Source organism: Geotrypetes seraphini, chromosome 11 (genome assembly GCF_902459505.1).
Source record: "Geotrypetes seraphini chromosome 11, aGeoSer1.1, whole genome shotgun sequence".
Taxonomy (NCBI): domain Eukaryota; kingdom Metazoa; phylum Chordata; class Amphibia; order Gymnophiona; family Dermophiidae; genus Geotrypetes; species Geotrypetes seraphini.
Window position 1 is genome coordinate 122,788,084 of NC_047094.1, and position 24,221 is coordinate 122,812,304.

Below are 24,221 nucleotides of genomic sequence, written 5' to 3' on the forward strand. Positions count from 1 at the left end.
GTAGTATTGAGGTATAAGCACTGACATGATATTCATGGGGCTTGGTGTACTGTTGATAGAGGTTATCAGTTTTGGATTGATGGGGAGTACTAGTGGAGTTGAGTATGTATACAGAAAGTGTAATAGGATAGGAGTGAGAGCATGTCAAGATTTGCTTGATGGAGCTCAAAAGGCTAATGGTGAGATCAATATGGTATTTGGGATTGGGCTGCAGATGATGATACAGCTGCATTAGACTAAGGGACAGAGTGAGACAGGAACAGCCCTGACTGCTTTTCCTTACCCTACTATAGGGACTCTTCTGCAGCTAGAGAGTGCCATTGATGCTGTGGAGCTACCGGATAGTGGGAATGGAATAACTAAAGAAGGGAGGTGAGTTTTGTACATGTTCCAGGTCCCCACAAGTGAAAACCAGGCTTTATTCTGCTCTGTCAGCAATGAGAGCAACTGCAGAAATGTGTAACAAGAGAAAGTGTAGCTGACTGAGGGCTAGATACACTAAACAACCGCCTTATCCAAACTGACACAACCAGGCAAAGGAGAACCCAAACACCATTCACGCACCCCCCAATCAGAGGCATCAAACGCAAAAAAATGTACGATGGCTTACTGGCCACGCAGGCAGCGAAACTTGACCACTAATTATCCAATCTACTGATGACGACACCAGACTGCAAAACTTTCAGAAAACCTAAATCCATCAAGACAAACTAACTCCACAGGAAGTATCTTAATCCCCCAAAGTAAACCGCTCAACGATGTAATCTCTTCTGGAATTGTCCAGATAACCTCTAATGTAATCCGCCTTGAACCGCAAGGTAATGGAATAAAAGCCACTAATGTAATGTAAACACGGTCACTAAGATCATGTGAGCCATTGGCCGATATTTTGGCTGATTGTGAAACAGCGATTGTTCCAACAAGTTTCCATGCAAATGATTTGAATGGAGGTTTGCAGTAATCCCGTCCCACCAGTTGCTCTGAGAGCAATTTCCACACATGTGCAGAACCAGTTTGGAGAAGCCCAAACGGGTGAGCAGCAGGGGAAGCCCCAAAGCAGCCCCCTGCCACTCAGCTGTTGGGGCTTTTAAATTTTTTTTTTTTTAATGGCACAGATGTTGTGTGTATGTTACACTCAGACAATATCTGCCCCATTATAAAAAAAAAAAAAAAAAAAGCTCCCCTGCTGAATGACTCCTGGTATGAAAAAAATCAGCAGGAGGGATGCCCAATTCCTCCTGCCGCCGCAAACCAACACCCACTGCACTGACTCCCCCACTTGCCATTGCCCCTCCCATCTGACAGGTGTAGACCTATCAGCTTTCCAATTCTGGCATGCAAGTTTAGGGCATCGATTGGATGCCTGGCTTTAATATTAATGACCTCATTTACATGCCAGAATTGGAGAATGTAGGACCACACAGAAAACCACGTGATGAGCTATTTTGGGCAAATATGATCCGATGCTAAACCAGTCAAACAGGTTTAGCAACAATCGTTAGATGATCGGACACTTTAGTGCATCTAGTCCTGAGCAGGGAAGATAATCAAAAAGAGTTTTTTCACCCTCTGGAAACTTAAATCCATTAAAGCATACTTTGATAACTCTGCCTTCAGAATCTTGGTACAATCCCTCGTATTAAGTCAACTCGACTACTGTAACATCGTCTACTTAGCAATCCCCCCAAATAATATGCGACGATTACAACTAATGCAAAACACTGCGGTCAGACTAATCTTTGGTCTAAAGAAGTTCGATCACGTGACGCCATACTTCAAACAGCTACACTGGTTGCCGATGGAAGCTCGTGTAAAGTTTAAGTTCGCCTGCCTCTGTTTTAAAGTTTTCTACGGTCTAACCCCTAAATACATCACTGACCTATTCTCCTTCTCAGCCAACAAACACAAGAGAAGTTCCCACTCGCACTTCGTTTCTCCCCCAGTTAGAGGATGCAAACTAAAAAAACACCATGAGCATCTTCTCTCGCATCAGGCTGCTCTATGGGGTAAAGACCTAGAACAACTCCTATTGCCCACCACTTATGAGGTATTCAGGAAACGCCTCAAAACCCACCTATTCCTGAAATACCTAGACAGTTAACCCACTTCCCTCTTTCCCCTCCCTTGCCCTTTCTCCCCATTGTTCCCCACATCCCTTAAGTTAATTCAACTTGTACGTCAACTCAACTTGTACTCCACTAATCTTTTGTAAACCGCATAGAACTTAACGGTATTGCGGTATATAAACTGTTATTATTATTATTATTATTATATGATGAGCTGTCCAAGCTCTGTACCATGGCACAGGTAGATCGGATCGGATCTCAACAAGGTCATTCCAACCAGAAATTCTTTATTAAAACCAAATGCCCAACATGGTCCACGTTACCCAAATACACAACCAACTGGGGAGATATTCAATATTATTCTGTGATGATTATTTCATCAATTATCATACTAATCACAGCTATAAAAATAAATAAATGTATTTAATATGAAGTGCTCAGACCATTACCCTTTGATTCAGTGATCTCACCAAACTGGGGTATATTAGGGACCATCATCTCACTTCATTGTCCCTATGCCATCCTACATCAATCTTTTAACACTCTAATATGTAAGTAAAATTCACTTATCTTTAAGATGACTTGAAAGAAATAGGTGGCATAATCTTAGACCGCCAGCTGCGTTGAAAATAAAGTTCTGTGTGCTACTTGTGCTTAGCTTAACTGACGTGACAACTAAAATCTACTATTACTCTGCCTGGAGTGCCTAGCATTCTGTTTGCCCTTTTTGCTGCTGCCGCATATTGCACAGACAGCTTCATTGATTTGTCTACCAGTACTCCCAAGTCTCTTTCCTGGGGGGTCTCTCCAAGTACTGTGCCGGACATCCTGTATTCATGTATAAGATTTTTGTTACCAACATGCATCACCTTACACTTATCCACGTTAAACCTCATTTGCTGTGTTGGCAGCCCATTTTTCGAGCATGTTTATCATGTTGGGCTACTTTTTACACCCCTGAGGAAGGCCTCTGTGGCCGAAACACGGACAGTGTTGGGGTTCAGTATACTGTATGTTTTATTACAAAGGACTTTACATGCCTGCCATGTTTTATTTATTTATATACTTGTATAATTCTAACCAAAATTTGATACTTTAAATAAACGTATTTGTCCCACAGTGTCCCTTCCCCACTCCCTTTCTTCCTATCCACAATGAATATACATAATATAGATTTGCCTCCTTGTTATGGAAATCTATCTTATACATATTCATTGTGGATATCCTGAAAATCCAGCTGGCTATATGTGCCCAAAGAACTGAGATGAAAAGTTTGACCAGCCAATGGCAAGGCAGCATTTTTTTTAAAATAACATCTTTATTAAACACAACAATGAAAAAAATATGGCAAGAAGTACCAGAAAAGCCAGAGTGTGGCGCAGTGGTTAAAGCTATAGCCTCAGCACCCTGGGGTTGTGGGTTCAAACCCACGCTGCTCCTTGTGACCCTGAGCAAGTCACTTAATCCCCCCATTGCCCCAGGTACATTAGGTAGATTGTGAGCCCGCCAGGACAGACAGGGAAAAATGCTTGAGTACCTGAATAAATTCATGTAAACCGTTCTGAGCTCCCTTGGGAGAACGGTATAGAAAATTGAATAAATAAAAAATAAATAAATAAATTAAAAAAAAAAACACGACAAGAAACCACAGTCTTGGAGATGAGAAGAAACAGTTTTACAATTTTCCTCCCCATCCCCCCTCTCCCCAATCCCCACCCCCTTCAATCTGCAGGTGTAGCCCAGACAAATTTGGGTCTCTAGATCTGCCACTCTAGGTGCGTTATAACAGGGTAAGTGCCACAATAAAAGCTAACATTCAAGAGCACAGGGTGTGTCTCCTCAGTTTTCCATGGAGCTGAGAAGTCCGTCTTTGACGCTCTGTGCTGAACTTAGTTTGTTTTGTGCCTTCTCTCTCCGCAGCTCGTGTTTTATTTTACTTACTAGTCTTTAAGCCCGTTACATTAACGGGTGTTAGAGTAGATGTCTGTCTGGGGTTTTTTTTCTTTGTCTCTCTCTCCTTGCACGCTGCCTGTCTTGTCATTTTTTCTGTCTGTGTCTCTCCCTATGTCCTTAGTGCCCTCAGTACCTCCTTCCTATGTCCTTAGTGCCCCTTCCTATGTCCATAGTGTCCCTAGTGCCTCCTTCCCATGTCCTTAGTATCCCTTCCTACGTCCTTAGTGTCCCAATTACCTCCTTCCTGTGTCCATAATGCCCCCAGTGCCTTCTTCCCATGTCCATACTGTGTCCTTAGTGCCCCAGTGCCTCCTTCCCGTGTCCTTAGTGCCCCCAGTGCCTCCTTCCCGTGTCCTTAGTGCCCCCAGTGCCTCCTTCCCGTGTCCTTAGTGCCCCCAGTGCCTCCTTCCCGTGTCCTTAGTGCCCCCAGTGCCTCTTTCCCGTGTCCTTAGTGCCCCCAGTGCCTCCTTATGTCCCCATCATTATCTTCCATACTTTGTCCCACCCCCACCCCCGATGCCTGCCTGCCTCCCATCCCCCTGAGCAGCATGTTTCCATTGAAACCCCCCCACCTCCTCCCGATGCCTGCCTGCCTCCCATCCCTCTGAGCAGCATGTTTCCATTGAAACCCCCCACCCCCCTCTGATGCCTGCCTGCCTGCCTCCCATCCCCCTTCCATTGACCTCCCCATGCCAGCCTGCCTGCCTGCCTTTCATCCCCCTGAGCAGCATGTTTCCAAGGAAACCATCCCACCCCCGATGCCAGCCTGCCTGCCTTCCATTGAAACCCCCCACCCCCCTCCGATGCCAGCCTGCCTGCCTGTCTCCCATCCCCCTTCCATTGAAACCCCCCGATGCCAGTCTGCCTGCCTCCCATCCCCCTGAGCAGCATGTTTTTAACCCCCCCCCCCCCCGCGCCGACCCTACCCGGCACACCCTCCCAGCCGACTCTCCCACTGCTAGATGTCCGACAAAACTCGCAGCTCCAACAGTGTCCCAGGCACAGTAAACATGCTGCTTCGGGTCTTCTACTGGCCTAATTTCCTGTGCCGTGTCCCTGATGACATCATCAGGGACGCGGCACAGGAAATTAGGTCAGGAGAAGACCCGAAGCAGCGTGTTTTTCTGTGCCTGGGACACTGCTGGAGCTGCGAGGTTTGTCGGATGTGTAGCGGTGGGAGGGTCAACGGGGGTTTCTGGTGTGCCAGGTAGGGTCGGCGGGGGGGAGTCACGGCATGTTAGTGGTGTGCTGGGTAGGGTCGGCGGCGGGGGGGTGGGGGGAGTTGCGGCGTGTTACCTGGCCGGTCCTTAGACGTGCGCATGCGCACTCTTACTGCCACAGCTCGACAAATCAGGGAAGCACGCGGTAAGAGTACGCATACGCGCTTAGCACTTTATTATTATAGATTACCAGGTCGCTGTGTTCTTTTCGTTATTGTGTGAAATAAAAGAAGTTTTATTTTCGTCAACTGACTGGCAGGGCCTGCCACACTCGCTCAGCCTGCGGGCTTCGACTTTGCGGCGGTTATCTTTCCTTCTATGTCCTGGACGGTCACGGGCTTCAAGAAGTGTAGCCAATGTCTGCATACGATCTCCCTCACTGATCCATACCGCTGGTGTCTTCAGTGCCTGGGGCCTGAACCTCGAGTCTCATCGGACCTTCCTCGACCTCGAGTAAATCTGCCAAGTCTTCTCCTGAGCTTCCCTCGGGTCAGATATCTCAGCAGATTGTTCCAGCGGTGGTCCTCAAACTCCCGAAGCATCATTCCTCTAAGTTGAAGCATGCTTCCTCTGCCACCTCGGAGCCTTTAGCCTCAGCAAGTGGTCTAGTTTCAGACTTGGATCCACAATTGCAGGCTACTATCCAGACCATTTTAGAGTGGGAATTTGTTCAGTTACTGAGCAAATACAGTCCTGCCTCGACTCTGCTTTCTGCAGTCCAGCCTGGGCACTCAGCAGTCTCACAAGAGGTCTAGTCCTTGCTTGTGCCTCGAGCTGAATCTTCACACTCTATGCAAGGAGTCGAGTCTTTGCGAGTGTCTGGTCTGGAATCTTCACACTCTATGCAAGGAGTCGAGTCTTTGCGAGTGTCTGGTATGGAATCTTCACACACTATGAAAGGAGTCGAGTCTATGGGGTTTCGATCTACAACTTCCAGCCCTATACCCTCTCCAAAGGCATTGCCCGTTTCGAGGCACAGGGCGAAGTCTCCTCAACCTCACACGAGACCTGCTCCCTGGCAGCACTCTCGTCGCCGGTCGAGGCCCTCATCGAGGCGCAGGTCCTCTTCCAGAGAGAAGCCTACCTCGTCCAGGCCTTCCTGCTCTTCGAGGCCTCCAACTTCTCGATCGAGGACACTGATTGCAGAACCCGAGGACTCAGCTGATTTCAATGCCTTGTCCCAGTCTGTCTATTCGCTGGGATACCAATACTCCAGAGAGGCCTTGCATTCATTTTCCACTTGAGGTGCCTCGAGATCATCTAGTCCCTCTCGAGGTCATGCTCTGGTGGATCAATTGTCCTTTTCCTCCTTCCTCCGTCAGATGACTGAGGAATTGGACGCTGAATCGAAGTACTCTAAGGAGTATTTAGAGGAAATGAGTATGCCTCGACCTCCTGCAGAGTCTCTCAGACTTCCTCTTCACAGGCTTCTTTCTCAGACTTTCAAACGAAACCTGGAGGTCCCTGCTGTTCTAGGCAAGTTGGAATTGAGGTATAGAACTCTACATAGCAAGGGCTTTGAGAACTCCCAGATATCTCATCAATTCCTTCTTGTAGAATCTTCATTGAAGAGGAGTCGTCCTTCCAGGGTCTATGCTACCGTACCTCCTGAAAGACAGGGCAGGACCATAGACAAGTTTGGCCGTCATCTTTATCAAAATTCGATGATGGCCTCCAGGGTTTTAAATTATAATTTCAGGGGGGTGCCTGAAGAAAGTGCCTATGAAGATGCTAGACAAACAGCCCTGGACATTTGCACGGATATCCTCACCAGTAATTTGGCAGGAGAGGTTTGTGTGCCAGAAATTGATGTGGAAAGGGCTCACAAGGCGCTGGGGCAACCCAAAGCTAATCTACCTCGCGACATCATCTTGTGCCTGGGAAGCTACCGGGTGAAAGAGGAGATCTTTTATGTGGCAAGGAAATTGCGGGATTATAAATGGACTGCTCTCAAGGTGGAAATTTTTCAGGATGTAGCGGCAGACACTTTGCGGAAGCGCAAAGATATGCAACCAGTGACGACCTATCTCCAGAGGGAAGGTCTTCGCTATCAGTGGCTCTATCCCTTTGCCTTGCCCCTGACGATGGGGAGCACCACTAAGCGAGTCCGAACGGTGCCCGAGGCATGGTCTGTTCTGAAAGATCTGGGAGCCCCTAACCTTCTGGAGGGGGGGGGCTCCTTGGCGGAGCGAGCAGGAGGCCGAGAAGGACCATCTGGATGGCGGCGGCGGACCCAGGAAGCGGTTGCCCGGAGTGCAGCAAGTGGTGTGCCTGCAGAACCACCTACATGAGAGGAGCCCAGACTGTTGTTGGACTGAATTGCTGATTTAGATGCCCCTATGGGGTGGTCTTGGGGTTCTAGATGGGAAAGTTGGCGGTGCAAGCGTGGATGGTGGGGGTTCAGGGGTGGGGTGGTGAATGTGCATGGAGAGTGTGAGTTGGGTGGGGGTTGGACGGGAGTGTTGAGTCTTCTGTTAACAATACTATGCTGCGGATTGTGTAATTAAGGGGCGACCGGGGAGGTGGTGTTACTTCTTTTCTCAGGGAATCACGGGGTCCAGTTGGATGGTCTCCAGATGTAGCAGCGGGAGGGGGATTGGGAGGGGGGGAGAGTTTCGAAGGTTGGGTTGGGAGTTGTGGATGGGATGGGGAGGGGTTGTTTGGGGATTGGTACTCTGCCCCTCTTTGGATCTGGGTGGACAACTGATGCTCTGGTGGGGCCTGGTCAGGGGTTGGAATGACTGGGCTATGAAGGTATCTATGTATCTATGAAGGTGTTAATAGAGTGGGTGCTGTTTATAGACCCTGGTTAACTTGGAATGTGGGGGGGATTAAATCACCCGTTAAGCGCACCAAAATTTTACAGCAGTTGCAGCGTCACAAGGTGGATGTGGCGTTCCTTCAGGAGACTCATTTGAATGATGTGGAGCATGCAAAGCTGAAGCAGTGGTGGGTGGGGGATTGTGTGGTGGCCTCCGTGCGGGAGAAACGAAGGTGGTGGCGATCTTGTTTCAGAAGGGCATGGTTGATAATCTGCAAGTTTTGGCCAGGGATGGGAAAGGCCGCTATGTGCTCTGTTGGGGGATGCTGGAGCAGTGCGACATGGTGTTTTGCTGTGTCTATGCCCCAAATGAGTGTGATCCGGTATTCTAGGCCAAACTGACACGCTTGCTGTTGCCTTTCTCTCAGAGTTCTCTCATTGTTGGAGGGGATTTTAATGCAGTTAGAGATCCCTGCCTGGATTGTACTGGGCCAGTGGGAACCGCGCGTCAGGCCAAGGAGAAGGAATTACAAAAATTTAGTGACAACCTAGAATTAAGTGATGCCTGGAGGGTGTTGCATGGGAATGAAAATGATTTTATGCATTTATCTAGGGCACATGGTACCCAATCGCGCATTGATTTATATTTGGGTAACGGAGTCCGTGTTTCAGGGCATTGAGCGGGCAGATATTGGACCATCTACGGTTTTGGACCATGCCTGGGTTAGTGTGTGGTGGCAGGGGGGTTGGAGGGCTTGGCGCTGGGTCTTCCCGCTGGCCCTGTATAAGGATCAGAGTTATCGGGAGAGGTTGTTGGCTTCTTGGAAAGATTATAAGCATAATAATGCACATGCGGAGGAGGATCCAATTCTCTTTTGGGAAGCAATAAAGGCAGTGCTGAGGGGGGAGACTTTAAGTTCTAGTAGTCATGTTAGAAAGGCCAGGGACAGGGAGATTTTGCACTTGGAGAGGGCTGTCACCAGGGCACGGCAGCGGTATGGCCGCAAGGGTAGCCCACACACAGACAGGAGCTGATGGAATATCAAGTTTCCCTTAATTCCCTATTACATCAGTGGGCAAGTAAATCCCTCGCTTACTTATAAGTACCAGCTCTATAGATATGGGAATAAGGGGGGGGAGGAAACTATTGACCCAACTGGTATCGAACAGGATGGGCCCCCGTAGAGTTCAGGCCCTGCGGAATGAGCGGGTGGAAAGAGTTACAACCGATCTGGAGATAAGAGCAATATTTTTCCGCTATTTTAAGAATCTCTATGCCACCCCAACTGAGGAGGGAGTATCGGCCACCCCCTATTTGGATGGGATAAAGTTGCCCTGTATCACTGCAAAAGCCAAGGAGCGCTTGAATGTGCCTATCTCCCTGGAGAAAGTGTATTGGGCAATTGGGAATAGTCCCTTGATGAAAGCACCAGGTGAGGATAGCATGTGCATTGAGCTTTATAAAATCCTAGGGGAGGAGATCATACAGCTGCTCGCACAGATGTTTAATATCATGGTGGGAGCAGAGGCAATGCCAGAGGGTTTGAATACGGCTCATATTTTGGTGTTACCTAAACCGCATAAAGACCCGGAACAAGCAGCCTCGTATCGGCCTATCTCTCTTTTGAACACAGAGGTTAAACTGTTAGCGAAAATTATGGCAAATAGGATGGGGCAGTGCTGCCTTCTTTTATTCATGAAGCACAGGTGGGCTTTGTGTAGGGCAGAACAACAGCCAAAAACGTGAGAAAATTACTTCTGTCTTTGGAACAGCGGGCGGCTCGCAGTCTCCCCTCGGTGTTGGTGAGCTTTGACACCAAGAAAGCATTCGACAGGGTGAGGTGGGATTTTCTCTGATACTTTGAGAGCTTACGGTTTTGATGGGTTTTTTTGTATCGGCGGTGTGGGCATTGTATGCCCTCCCGCAAGCTAAATTAGTGCTGAAAGATTTTGAAACGGACCCATTCTCAATTTCTAGGGGGACGAGACAGGGTTATCATTTGTCACCATTATTGTTTGTGCTTATCCTAGACCCTCCTTATTCAAGACATATATGCAATGCCATCTATTCGGGGGATTGATATCGGAGCCATTACCTTTAAGCTATCGGCCTTTGCAGATGATATCTTAGTGCATCTCACGGATCCTTTGTCATCCTTAACGGCTTTATTCGACTTGATTACAGAATATGGAAACTTTCTTTATGCAATCAGCTGAGGACTCTCACACACAGTACCCTCCCAGGTCCATGTCCTCCTCACTTATACTATTACCAGGGTCACTATACATTTCCCATTCCCCCTCATGGGAACTCTGGCTTAGCATTTCCACATTCATTCCCGGCTTTACATCCCATCCCCCTCCTTGCATATCTGCCAAATCCCCTGCAGCATTTCCATGGGGGTAATCTTCCAGCCTTCCTCTCTGGGGTTTAAGCTGCCAGTCACTGTACCTCCTGGGTGTTGTACTGCCTCTCCTTATGAGCTGGCCTCCTGCAACACGTCCCTGCTGGGGCTTAGGCAACCTGGCAGAGCTGGCATCTCCGTGAGTCGTTTGGCTTCTGTAATCAGAGCCAGCTGTGTCCTCTTCTTTCCACTCTAACTGACTTTGCCTTTGAGGTTTCCCAGCCTGCAAACTCTGTGGGCTGACTCCACCCCTTTCCAAATTGGTGTCAAGTTTCTCCCTGCCTTGGGGAAAGGAGTGATAGGGGAAATTAGTGGTTTTCAGAGCCCTCCCTATCTGGCTCTTGAGCTGTGCTGGGACCTGCCTTTTCTTGCATTCTCTGGGCTGAGCCAGCTGTTCTAGCTCCAGGCGGGTTTTACAGAACCCTCTGCTGCATTTTGGGGAGTTTTAGCAGTAGTTTTCACTGTGACAGGAGCTTCCCTGTCACATAATCAATAGATGTTATCATAGGTAATCTAGGAAAATTTAACAAACGTAAATTATTTGCACGATTTTGATTCTCCAAAGTTTCTATTTTTCTCCTTAAATTACAGTTATCAGTCACTAGTGCTTCCTGAATTTTCTTTATAGGCGTAACTTCTGTTATTTTTTGAGTTTCATCTTAGTTAGAAGCAAATCTTGTTTTTAAGGAAGAAATTTCCTTTTTTTGTTCCTTTAATTTTTTCCCCAAGTCATTTATTTGTGATGGTAAAGATTTTTCTAAATTCATTACAAGGTCCCATAAAGCACTTAGGGTAACCTCAGGAGGTTTGTTTATTAGGGAAAATGCTCCAAGTGACTCCCCAGATTCCTTAGAGACTAGTGCTACCTCTATTGGGTGCTGGTCTGTCTCCGTAGCTGCTGTTCCCTCCTTGAAGTACCATATTTACTCAAATATAAACCCATCCAAATACAAACTGAGATAACATTCCCCCCCCTTTTTTTTTTTTAGGGAAAAATGTTAACTAGAATAGAAACCAAGGATTTATATTCAAGTGTCACCCACTCATTCCCTCCCCCTCCCGGACCCAGTACTGGTCTCTCCCCGAGTCCACCTTAAATCCTGGTTGTCCAGTGGCGAGACTGCAAGGGCAAGATTATATGAGGATTGCTCTTGCCTTGACTCACCTCTTGGGGCTAAAAAAATTCCCCTCAGCAGGTGAAATAATCTCCCGAGAAGAAAACACTGCCTCTTTGGGTGTGCTCCGCTGGCGTGGAGAGCTTGCTCTCTGTGGGTGTGGAGGCGGAACTCTAATGTCGGGGCTCAGAGTTGCATTGAGACGAAGGAGTTCCGCCACAGCGTCACTCCCCACTGGCATCTCCAGTGGGCGAATCCCCGACGTAGTTGACTCTAGTTGCAGGCGCTGCAGAATTTCATCTGTAGTACCGATGGAAGGTACATCTGAGCATCGGGGAGGTCCACCAACACTCCTTCCCCTCCTCTTCGGCATGGCAAGTTGTGAAAAAGTCAAGAAAGTAAGAAACCGTTGCGTCTCTCAGCTACAGACTTGTAGCAGCAGCCATCTTGGATCTGTATCTAAGCATACATATTATAATTTTAACAGCCTTTCCAAGAACAACCTTTTGATATATGTCTAAAAAGAAAGCATTATGCACACCTCTATAGTTTTTATGGGGGGGGGAACAAAGGGGATTCTTTGTAGGATGGGTGGGATACTGATGGGGATGGGTGGGATTTCTGTCCCTGCACAGCTCTCTAGTCAGGATTCCTATATTTTTTGCACCAGAAGGGAAGATTAGGTTCTTACCTTGATAATCTTCTTTCTGGTATAAGGGTATAGGAGTCCTAATGTCCTGTCAGTTGTACTCTTATAATCTTACAATTTTATAATGTGTACATTGTAATTTGCTGATTGTCCAGCTCTCTTTGGTGTGAACTGCCTAGAAGTCGTCTGACTATGGCAGTATAGAAGAATAAAGTCATTATTATTATTATTATTATTATCATCCTGATGTAGCTAGATTTCTGAAGGGGGCTCTTCATGTTAGACCACCGGTTAAGCGACCTTAACCTGGTGTTGTCTAGCTTTACCAAGACTTCTTTTGAGCCCCTTCAAGAGGCTTCCCTCTTAGACTTGACGCTCAAGACAGTTTTTCTGGTTGCCATTACTTTGGCACGACGTGTGTGAATTCCAGGCTCTTTCTTGCAGAGAACCATTTCTCTGTTTCTCGGAGACTGGGGTTTCCATACTGACGGTTCCTTCCTTTCTGTTGAAGGTGGTTTCAGCTTTCCATGTTAATGGTATTTAATTTTTATTATTATTTTGTAATTTTGTAGTTGGTAGGTTACCCTCCAAGGATTTCCTAGACTATTTCTTAAGAGCTAATTACTAGCTAATTTTTAAGCCTTCTAATTGGTTCAAGGAACTATAAATCAGAGAACAGGCCAGGGTGGGTGGGAGATGGGAAGGTTGGATGGGAGTTATACACTAAACAAGACTTTCCTCAGTTGCTATCTGTGCCCTAATCTGATTTTACTTAAGCTCTGAAATGCAGCCTAAAATACTAATCTAGACTAAAACACTTTTTATATAAAAATTCTAACAGGCTCTTAAGGCTATACTGTTGCCTAAACTGACTGTGCTGTAAAAGCAGAATACTGATCTAAAAATGTAAGAGGACAATGAAATAACCTACTGAAGCCCAAGTTTTACCTTTTCCTAAGTTTGAATGCTAGCAGGTAAGCTTTTCCAATGGAATTTTTCTTCCCCTTCGCAGATCCTCACTCAGCACCTCTTCAGGATAAGGAACAGTTGAGGTCTAGATTACCTATTTGTTAGCTATGCTTATAAAGGGAAAAATGATCAGCTACACCTACTGAATGAGTCGTCATTTAATCTATTTATTGTTTAACTGAAAGGCAGCTAAACAAAAGAACAGCTTCTACCTGCCTAACTGAAAGACTTATGCAAGAAATATGTTCTGTAGGGCTACTTCTATTTCTAGCTGTATTTTAAACTAGTGTTAAACAAGATTTTCCTCAACTGCTATCTGTGCCCTAAGCTGATTTTATCTTATGCTTTGAAACGTAACCTAAAATACTAATCTAGACTAAAACATTTGTGGGTTCAGATAGATAACCCTAGTGTTCCGGACTACTAGACACGTCTACAAGAAAGAAGATTATTGAGTTAAGAACCTAATCTTTCTACATAATATGCACACAACAAAAAACATTATATACAAACATATTGTTCTCATCTTTCCTCATGTGTTTTCTAGGTTCATCTTTGATCTCTTTGCTGAAGCCCAGATCACTTTCAAGAAGAAGGCAGAGCTGTTGGAGTCTTTGGAGCAAATTATCCAGTTTTTAGGTGGTGGTAAGTGATTCCAAGTAAGAAGAATCAGCTGCTTCTTCTGGAACTTGCAAAGATGATATATCCTACTAGGTCCTCAAGCATCACACCTGTCTCTTATTGTTGGGTCTGGGACATGTAAAGAAGCTGAAGGAAGGCCTGGGTGCCATCACTGGGGCATATTGATAATGTCTGCTGGGAGGTGGAATGAGAGAAGAGAGTCACTCTGTGAAACAAGTACAAAGTCCAACAGCATAGGAGAACTGTTTTATTTTTGGAGATGTCAGAGACCCTTTGGAGACACTGAGATAATTACGTTTTTTTATCTAGCATAATTTATTCAGACTTCTCGTTTTTCTTTTGTTTGAAGGCACAAGGAAGATGTTTAACAATACCATTGGACTACAGAAACTGCAGGACATTATCCAGGTACATAAACAGGTCCTGATTCTTCACTAGAGTCATCTCTTTTCTGCTGTACCACAGAGTGCTGTGGCTTTATCTGTCCGTCTGCTGTCTTGGCATATTTCATGACACTGGGTTATCCCCCTAAGCTGTAGACTAGGACGACAAGGTGGCAGAAAATAAAGCTCTCCCTTCTCTAAGGCTGCATTCAGCTGTTCTGCTTCTGTATGCTGTCCTGCAGCAAGGGAGGTGAGGTTCCTGAGCAGCAGAGCCTACCTAAAGAGCTAGAAGCTGTTGCCCATAGTGAGGACCTTTGTTTAATTTTAGGCATGCTCCTATCTGTATGGAAACTGAAACAATAATTTAGATTATGCTGTCACCTGAGAGATACTCTCAGATTGATGTCAACTTGCCACATTTTATAGGTTTCTCTCATTCAGTTGTCATCTGAAATGTGAGAATATCAGTCTGGCCTCATTAAAAAGAAAAAAGAAGCATTTATCACCTACAAACATCTTGGGAAAAAGGAGGCAAAAGAAGACTATCTGGCCAGATCTAAGGCTGTCAAAAAGGCAGTCAGGGAAGCCAAACTTCAAACAGAAGAAGATCTAGCACGGAATATTAAAAAAGGGGGACAAATCCTTCTTCAGGTACATTAGCGACAGGAAGAGAAACAAAGATGGGATAGTACGCCTTAGGCAATCAGACGGAAACTACGCAGAATCTGATAATACCAAGGCAGAACTGCTAAACGAATACTTCTGCTCAGTATTCACCTGTGAAGCACCGGGAGCTGGTCCACAACTACAGCTAAGAGACATCCAAAATGACCTGTTTCATGATTACGAGTTTACACCCAGTAGCGTCTACCACGAACTTTCAAGACTCAAAGTAGACAAAGCCATGGGACCTGACAATCTACACCCCAGGGTACTCAGAGAGCTGAGTGAAGTTCTGGCTGAACCACTATCCGTGCTCTTCAATCTTTCCATGCGCACGGGAAAAGTACCCCTAGACTGGAAAACAGCTAACGTAATTCCACTCCACAAAAAGGGCTGCAGAACAGAGACAGAAAATTACAGACCGGTGAGTCTTACATCCATAGTGTGCAAACTCATGGAAACACTGATCAAACAGAATCTTGACAAAATTCTAGACGAAGAAAATTTACGTGATCCACACCAACATGGATTTACCAGGGGAAGGTCCTGCCAAACTAATCTGATTGACTTCTTTGACTGGGTGACCAGTCATCTGGATACCGGGGAGTCCCTGGACGTGATATATTTGGACTTCAGCAAAGCTTTTGATAGCGTCCCACACCGCAGGCTGTTGAACAAACTAAAATCGATGGGATTAGGAGATACATTCACTACATGGGTAAAAGATTGGCTAGATGGTAGGATTCAAAGGGTGATGGTAAACGGTACCCCCTCCAAAACGTCAGCTGTGACGAGTGGAGTACCTCAGGGCTCCGTCTTAGGGCCGATACTATTCAATTTATTCATAGGAGATTTGACCCAAGGGCTTAGAGGAAAAGTATCACTGTTTGCCGACGACGCCAAACTATGCAACATAGTAGGCAAAAGCAGTGTGCCTGACTTTATGACGCAGGACCTACGGCAGTTGGAACAGTGGTCATCAACTTGGCAGCTAAGCTTCAATGCTAAAAAATGTAAAGTAATGCACCTAGGCAAAAAAAATCCACACAGAACTTACACACTAAATGGTGAAACCTTGTCCAGGACCACGATAGAACGTGATTTAGGAGTGATCATTAGCGATGATATGAAGGCTGCAAATCAGGTGGAGAAGGCTTCGTCCAGGGCAAGACAAATGATGGGCTGCATCCGTAGGGGTTTTGTCAGCAGAAAACCTGAAGTCATAATGCCACTGTACAGATCCATGGTGAGACCTCATCTCGAGTATTGTGTTCAATTCTGGAGACCACACTACTGGAAAGATGTGTTGAGAATTGAATCGGTTCAGCGAATGGCTACCAGGATGGTCTTGGGGCTCAGGGATCTCACGTATGAAGAAAGACTAAAAAAAATGTGATGAAGAGGTGAGAAATTAACATCCATTCGTGAGGTTGCAGAAGACGACTCAATTTGTCTGCCAGACAGTTTTTCTCCCCTTGGATGTAGACAGCTTTCAGGAAGGTGTTGTGGAGGATTGCCTAGTCCCAAACCTTCAGAGCTTCTTGACAAAAGGAGAGAGATCCCGTTCCTCCCTGTTTATTGACATAGTACATGGAGACTTGGTTGTCCATTCAAATGAGGACTACCTTGTCATGGAGATGTTAAAAAGCTTTGAGAGCACTGAAGATCGCTCTGAGTTCCAACAGATTGATATGACACTGACAATCCATGTAGGACCAATGACCTTGAGTCCGGAGACCGTCAAGATTAGCTCCCCAAGCGTAGGTCGAGGAATCTGTTGTGAGGATCTTCTGATGAGGGGGCATTTGACACAGTAAACCTCTGGAGAGATTGGAAAATAGCAACCATCAGTGGAGAGACTCTCAACTAAGGAGTGACTGCAATGTGTCAAGAAAGTGGTTCGCAAGCCTGCGTCCACTGAGATGCCAGGGTCCACTGAGGAATTCTGAGGTGAAGCCTGGCAAAAGGAGTAACATGAACTGTCGAGGCCATATGACCTAGTAGTACCATCATGTGTCTCACTGAGAGTGAAGAGCAGGAAGACACTTTGTGACAGAGCTGAAGAAGAGCATCCAGACGACGTTGAGGAAGGAATGCTCTGAATTGGATAGTGTCCAGAGCAGCTCCGATGAACTGTAGATTCTGAAAGGGCTGAAGTTGGGATTTGGGAAAGTTAATTTCGAATCCCAAGCTTTGTAGGAACCATGTAGTCCGTTGGGTCACTACAATAACCCCCTGAAATGTTGACTCTTTGATGAGCCAGTCGTCCAGGTAGGGAAACACCTGAAGACCATGCTTCCTTAGAGCTGCTGCTACCACCACTAGGCACTTGGTGAACACTCTGGGAGATGATGCCAGGCTGAAGGCTAGCACTCTGTATTGATAATGCAGATTCCCCACCCAAAATCTGAGGTACTGACGGTAGGCCGGATGAATGGGAATGTGAGTGTAAGCCTCCTTCAGATCTAGAGAACATAACCAACCGTTCTGATCTAGAAGGGGATAGAAGGATGACGGACAGAATGCAAAATTTTTGACAAAAAATTTGTTGAGCGCCCCGAGATCCAAAATGGGTCGCAGATCGCCCGTCTTCTTCAGAACAAGGAAGTAACGGGAATAAAAACCCCTGCTCTTCTGTTCCAGAGGAACTTCTTCGATGGCATGGAGACGAAGCAGAGCTTGAATTCCTGAAGAAGAAGGGCGGTCTGGGATGGATTGGAAGGATACTCTCTTGGAGAAGCTCTGGTGGAATCTGACTAAAATGAAGAGGGTATCCTTCTTTAATCGACAGCTCCCAGCCTGCGGATGTAATAGTCTCCCATCGATGGTAAAAATGATGGAGATGACCTCCTATAGGGGAAGGGAGGACAGAGGTAGAACGATGGAGGTTATGCTCTGTTTGAGACAGTCAAAAAGGCTACGCAGCCTTAGGTGCAGCAGAAGGCTGAGATTTCTGTTGCTTCTGTTGCTGTTGTTTCTTGGGGGCTGCTCGAATATAAGTAGCTGACCTAGGAGGATAACGCATCTGGAAAGATGGAAGAGGTCTAGAAGGTTTTGCAGGAGCTGGCTTAGTCTGATAATTGAAGCAAAAGATTTTTCATGCTCAGACAACTTCTTGGTGGCAGCCTCTATGGATTCATCAAAGAGGTCATTGCCCTCACGAGGAATATTAGCCAGATGATCCTGAAGATTAGGGCCCATATCAATGGTACGAAGCCAGGCCAGGCGGCGCATCACTACTGAGAAAGCAGTGACCCTGGAAGAAAGTTCAAAAGCATCTTAAGATGATTAGGGAAGATGTAACCGGAGTGGCACCAAGGAAGGTGAAGTCACTCTAGAGTACTGGTAACCCAAGGAATAGACAGACTTGGAGGAGGCATTGGAATCAACTGAGTCCTCGGGGTCTGGAAGTGGTCTGAAATGACTGCCGGACCTATTACCGCCGTGTCCATATTTAAGAATGCCCTACTTGTGGTAAGAATATAATTTATTCTAGATTGAGTGTTATGCGCCCTGGAGCGGTGAGTATAATCCCGTTCTGTGGTGTGTAAGAGCCTCCAGGGGTCAACTAGATCCAGTGTGGCACAGAGGTAAGGTATGCCTCTAGTTTGGGACGAGCTCCCGCTTTGTCCCGGCCCAGTGCGGTCACAGGTCGGGTCTAGAACTTGGTTAAAATCCCCGGCTAAATAGACCGGATCAGTAATGCGCTCTAAAAGCAATGCTGTGATGCCCTCAAAAAAGGCATGATCATATGTATTAGGTGCATAGATATTCAAAAGGTAGAAAGAGTATGTTCCTACCGTCATCTGTAACAATACATATCTGCCCTGTGTATCAGTAGCAACCACTTTCGCTGTGTATGGTAAGGACTTACGGATCAATATCGCTACCCCCGCTCGCTTTTGTGGAGATGAGGCTGCATACACTGCATCCACCCAGGACCTCCTCAACTTCTGATGCTCTAAGTCCGTCAACCTGGTTTCCTGTAGGCAGGCTATATCTACTTTATTTCGTTTTAGTTGTGTTAAAATTTTGGTTCTTTTAATAGGGGAGGTGATGCCAGACACATTCCATGAAGCTATTCGTAGAGTATTAGCCATGCGGTGTAAGAAGGGCTACTATCAGCAAAAAATGTAAAGTATGAATAAAGAAACCACCCCAGGTTCCCAGCCATACCCAGGGTAGCCATAAGGCACTCAGGGCCTGCCCGAGTGCCTTCAATACAGTAAGTGTGTTACCGGGCAAGAAGCTCGCAATAGCTTCAAAACCTACACTCTCTTGCATCCGTATATTATATATATAGCTATACGATAGCAAAGGACTCCCCCCCCCATTCGATCCCCTCTCCCCTCTCCCTCCCTTCCCGTCCTATCCCCCTGTCGCATGGTTTCAAAGTCACAACTAGGGGTCCGTCCTAGGGCGGTCCCAGAGGTGTGAAAGATCACAAAACAATGCCACTCCAGGCCGAGGAAGAATTGTTTGACATGGAGTGAAGGAGAGGAAAGGAGTGCAACAAAGTGGTAGAAAGGTGAGAGGGAGAAATCCTACATAATGGTTACTGCAGATGGGCAGACTGGATTGACCATTTGGCCTTTATCTGCTATCATGTTTCTATGTTTCTAAGTACACCCCTATCTGGATGATTAACTCATCAGAGCCCTGTCCCAAATGGAGTGTGAGCAGGCAATGTGGAAGGTTATGGCTGTCCTGCAAAAGCTGGGCAGGATCGTCAACTTCAAGAAGAGCCAGCTGGAACCAACTCAGAGCTTGGAATAACTGGACATTCTATTCCACACGGCACAGGGCCACATTTCTCTTCCCGATCCACGTAAAAAAAAGCTCCGGAAACAAATCTTGGACCTATTAGCGCTTCTGACCTTCACAGCCTAGCACTACCTTCAGGTTTTGGGTTTCATGGCAGCCTTGCTGGAGGTTATTCCCTGGGCCAGGGTGCCTATATGGCCCCTACATGAGTTTCTCCTATCTCGGTGATCTCCTCAGCATCATTCTCTTCAGATGCAGCTCCCATGGACAGGGACAGTGAGGAACAGTTTATGCTGGTGGCTTCAAGATGCTTTTCGAAGGGCATGCCTCTCCAGATTGCAGAGTGGATGACTTTCACAACCGATGCCAGTTTTTCAGCTGGGGAGCCCATAGCAGAGATCACTCCATCCAGGACCAGTGGACTCAACATCAAAAGGGGTGGTCCATAAACCATTAAGAGCTTCGAGCCATCAGGCTAGTGTTACAAAATCTGGAGAAAATCCTGGAAGGAAAAGCAGTAAGAGTGTTTTCTGACAATGCAACAGCAGTAGCGTTTGTGAACTGGCAAGGGGGCACCAGAAATGTTCCATTGCATCTGGAAGCACAGATGTTCTTCTGCTGGGTAGAGATGCACCTTCAGTCTCTCTCCACTGTGCATGTGGCCGGAGTAGAAAATGTTCAAGCAGACTTTCTCAGTCAAGAAGTCCTGGACCCAGGGGAATGGTCCTTCTCTCAAAAGGCATTCTGGTTCATTGTGCACTATTGGGGCAGACCAGCAATAGACTTGACGGTTTCTGCCAAGAATTTGAAAGTCACGTGCTTCCTCAGTTGAAGAGCTAAGACCGGAAGCTTAGGCCTGGATGCGCTAGTTCAGCCCTGGCCAAACCAGGATCTCTTTTACGTTTTCCCACCTTGGCCCATAGTAGGCTGGGTCATCCACAGGATAGCATCTCATCCAGGTCTCAGGATTTTAGTGGCCCTAGACTGGCCTCACTGTCCATGGTATATGGATCTCATTTGTCTTCAGTGGGACAAAGGCCTCAAACTCCCTCATCATTACGGTCGTCTTAGTCAAAAACCAGTTTCCATGGAGATTCCCCAGCACTTTGGTCTTATGTCATAGCTCTTGAATGCAAGGCCCTGATTCAAAGAGGCTACTCAGACATAGTCGTTGCCACCCTCTTGCGGGCGAAAAAGCTCTCTAACTATGGCAGCCTATGCCAATGCTTGGAAGGCTTTTCAACAGTGTGAAAGGGAACAGGTGGAACTGTTACGGGCTTCCATTTCGATGGTTCTAGCTTTTCTGCAAGCAGTTCTGGAGAAAGGTCTGGCAGTGACTTTTCTCAAGGTACAAGTGGCAGGTTTCTCATGCTTCAGGGTTCAAAGAGGTTCTGTTTCGCTTATAGCTCATCTGGACATGACTAGATTTCTCAGAGGTGTACTCCATTTGCAACCACCACTGTGTCATCCTTTTCTCACGTAGAACCTTATCATTGTTTTGAAGGGCATTGCTAAAGCCCCTGTTGAGCCACTCAAAAGCACATTCATCCCTTTTGAATCTTAATAATAATAATTTAATAATAATTTTATTTTTTAATATACTGCCTAACCAGGAATGGTTCTAGGCAGTTCACAACAAATAAAAATTGATCATACAGTGAAGAATACAATTTAAAATGGAAATACATCAGATAATAAAACATTAGAAGTGTATAAAATTTTAAAGACTACAGAATACAATTAGAATACAAATTTATCAAAGGAGCAGAGATGGAGGAGACAGCAGTGATAGTCCACGTTGGGAGTAATGATGTCACCTGGAGAGACTACAGCAGGAATGCACTTCCCAAACAATTCAAGGTCTTAGGAAGAAAGCTGAAGATGAGGACACAGAGGATAGCGTTCTCGGAGATCCTGCCGGTACTGAGGGCTGATGTGAAGAGACAGACGGAACTACAATCAATAAATGCGTGGATGAGGAGATGGTGTGAGGAAGAGGAATTTCACTTCGTGAGGAACTGGACAAAGTTCTGGGGCAAAAACAAGCTCTTCAGGAGAGATGGACTACACCTGAGCACGGCGGGAACTAGACTACTAGCAAACAACATCAGGAGAGGAATGGAGCAAGCTTTAAACTAAGAAGAAGGGGAAAGCCGACAGTCGACCAGGTGTCGATGATTCGGAAGACAGTATCCCGAGAAGATACTGAGTGGGGAAAGAGTTGGGAAGACACAAATAGCACATAACAGGAGCTGAAAAACTAAGGGATCCAGACAAAACAAGAGGAGGACAAGGGGAAGACAAAATGGAGCAAGATGAAGGGAAGATTCAAAAGGAGGATAATAAGAACGTACTACAAGAGGATAACAAGGGAGTCAATATTCAGGAGTCTGCAGGACAGGCAGGGGACAGAAAGAAAAATGAAACATAAGGGGAAAAAAAACCAAGAAGGAAAAAAATACCAAGACCTGAACTGCATGTACACTAATGCAAGAAGTCTAAAGAACAAAATGGGGGAACTAGAAGTCGTGGCCAAAGATGAGAGCCTGGACATCATAGCGATCACGGCAACATGATGGAACAAGGAAAACAAATGGGGCATAGTACTGCCAGGGTACAAGCAAGAGATAGGACACACCAGAAAGGAGGAGGAGTAGCACTTTACATAAAGGACACCATTCACTCAACTGGAGTGGACGCAACAATGACAAATAACCAACTGGAATCACTATGGATCAAAATACCGGGAAGAAAGGGAGCCGAGATAAAGATGGGGCTGTACTACCACCCACCAGGGCAAACTGAAGCAAAGGACGCAGAACTGGGAGCCGAGCTGAGGCTGGATTGCAAAAACGCAAACACCATAGTTATGGGAGACTTCAACTATGCCGGGATAGACTGGAGTCTTGGAGTTTCAAAATGTACAAAGGAAACTGAGTTCCTGGAGGCTGTACAGGACTGCTTCTTGGAACAGCTTGTCAAGGAACCAACGAGAGGGACGGCTATTCTGGATCTAATCCTCACTGGGCTGAATGGACCTGCCAAGGAAGTGAAAGTAGTGGGACCATTAGGAAACAGTGATCACAACATGATCCAGTTCAAAGTGGAAATAGGAGTGCCAAAGGGGAAGAGAACCATTGCAACAACGTTTAACTTCAAGAAAGGGAACTATGATGCCATGAGACAAATGGTGAAGAAGAAACTCAGGAACAGCTCCAGGAAAGCACAGATGGTGGAGCAAGCCTGGTCCTTATTCAAAGACACGGTAAACGAAGCGCAAAACCTATATAAACCCAGATTTAGGAAAGGGTGCAAAAAGAATCAAGCAAAAGACCCAGCATGGATTACCAATGAAGTCAAGAGTGTGATAGGGAACAAGAAAAAATCATTCTGGAAGTGGAAAAAGGATAAAACCGAGGAAAATTGGAAAGAGCACAGGAAGCATCAAAAAGAATGTCATCACATGGTCAGAAAAGCAAAAAAAGAGTATAAAGAGAGACTTACCAGGGAAGCATGGAATTTTTAAACCATTCTTCCGATATGTGAAAGGAAAACAGCCGGCGAGGGAGGAGGTGGAACCTCTGGATGAGGGAGACAGGAAGGGAGTGGTGAAGGAGGAAGAAGAGGTAGCAGATAGACTAAACACGTTCTTTTCCTCGGTCTTCACAAAGGAGGACACATCCAACGTGCTGGAACCGGAAAAAATCTTCAAGAGGGATCAGGAGGGAAAATTATCATACATGGAGGTAAGCCTCGAAGACGTACTCAAACAGATAGATTAAAAACTGACAAATCTCTGGGCCCAGATGGAATCCACCCGAGGATACTGAAAGAGCTCAGAGACGAAATGGCGAAGATGCTGCAGCAAATTTGCAACCTATCCTTGAAAACAGGGATAGGGATAATTCCGCTGGACTGGAGGATAGCGAATGTTACACCTATCTTTAAAAAAGGATCATGAGGCAACCCGGGGAACTACAGACCGGTGAGCTTAACCTCAGTTCCGGGGAAGATGGCCAAATCATTGATCAAGCACAGTATCAATGAGCATATAGAAAGAAATAATCTGATGAGAACAAGCCAGCATGGTTTCTGTAAAGGAAGATCATGCCAAACGAACCTACTGCACTTCTTTGAGAGGATAAGTGAATAATTGGACAAAGGTGACCCCATAGACATCGTATATCTGGACTTCCAAAAAGCCTTCGACAAGGTACCCTATGAACGCCTACTAAGGAAACTGTGGAACCACGGGGTGGAAGGGGAAGCGCACAGATGGATCAAAAATTGGCTGGCAAACAAGAAACAGAGGATAGGAGTAAAGGGGCACTACTCTGACTGGAAAGGGGTCACGAGTGGCGTCCCACAGGGATCAGTACTGGGACCGCTGCTGTTCAATATATTCATAAATGACCTGGAGTCAGGGACGAAGTGCGAAGTTATAAAATTCACGGACGACACAAAACTCTCCAGTAGGGTTAAAACTGTGGAGGAATGCAAAGAACTACAAAGAGACCTGAACAAACTGAGTGTTTGGGCAGACAAGTGGAAGATGAGCTTCAATGTGGAGAAATGTAAACTCTTGCACATAGGGAAAGGAAACCCGATGTATAACTACACGATGGGGGGGA

The 24,221-nt window shown here is 46.2% G+C and overlaps 1 protein-coding gene across 6 annotated transcripts in view; it reads left to right on the forward strand.

The window, feature by feature from the left end:
* The window catches only part of RTEL1 (regulator of telomere elongation helicase 1), a 185,376-nt gene that overhangs the window by 45,190 nt on the left and 115,965 nt on the right, over positions 1 to 24,221 (forward strand). For all 6 annotated transcript variants that reach the window (XR_004541050.1, XR_004541051.1, XM_033962814.1 and 3 more), the window contains exons 12-14: positions 294 to 372; positions 13,686 to 13,783; positions 14,130 to 14,188. Coding sequence is in view for 4 of the 6 variants with exons in the window: in XM_033962814.1 (XP_033818705.1) it covers positions 294 to 372; positions 13,686 to 13,783; positions 14,130 to 14,188 (236 nt within the window). In the remaining 2 variants the exon portion in view is untranslated. The remainder of the gene's footprint in view (positions 1 to 293; positions 373 to 13,685; positions 13,784 to 14,129; positions 14,189 to 24,221) is intronic.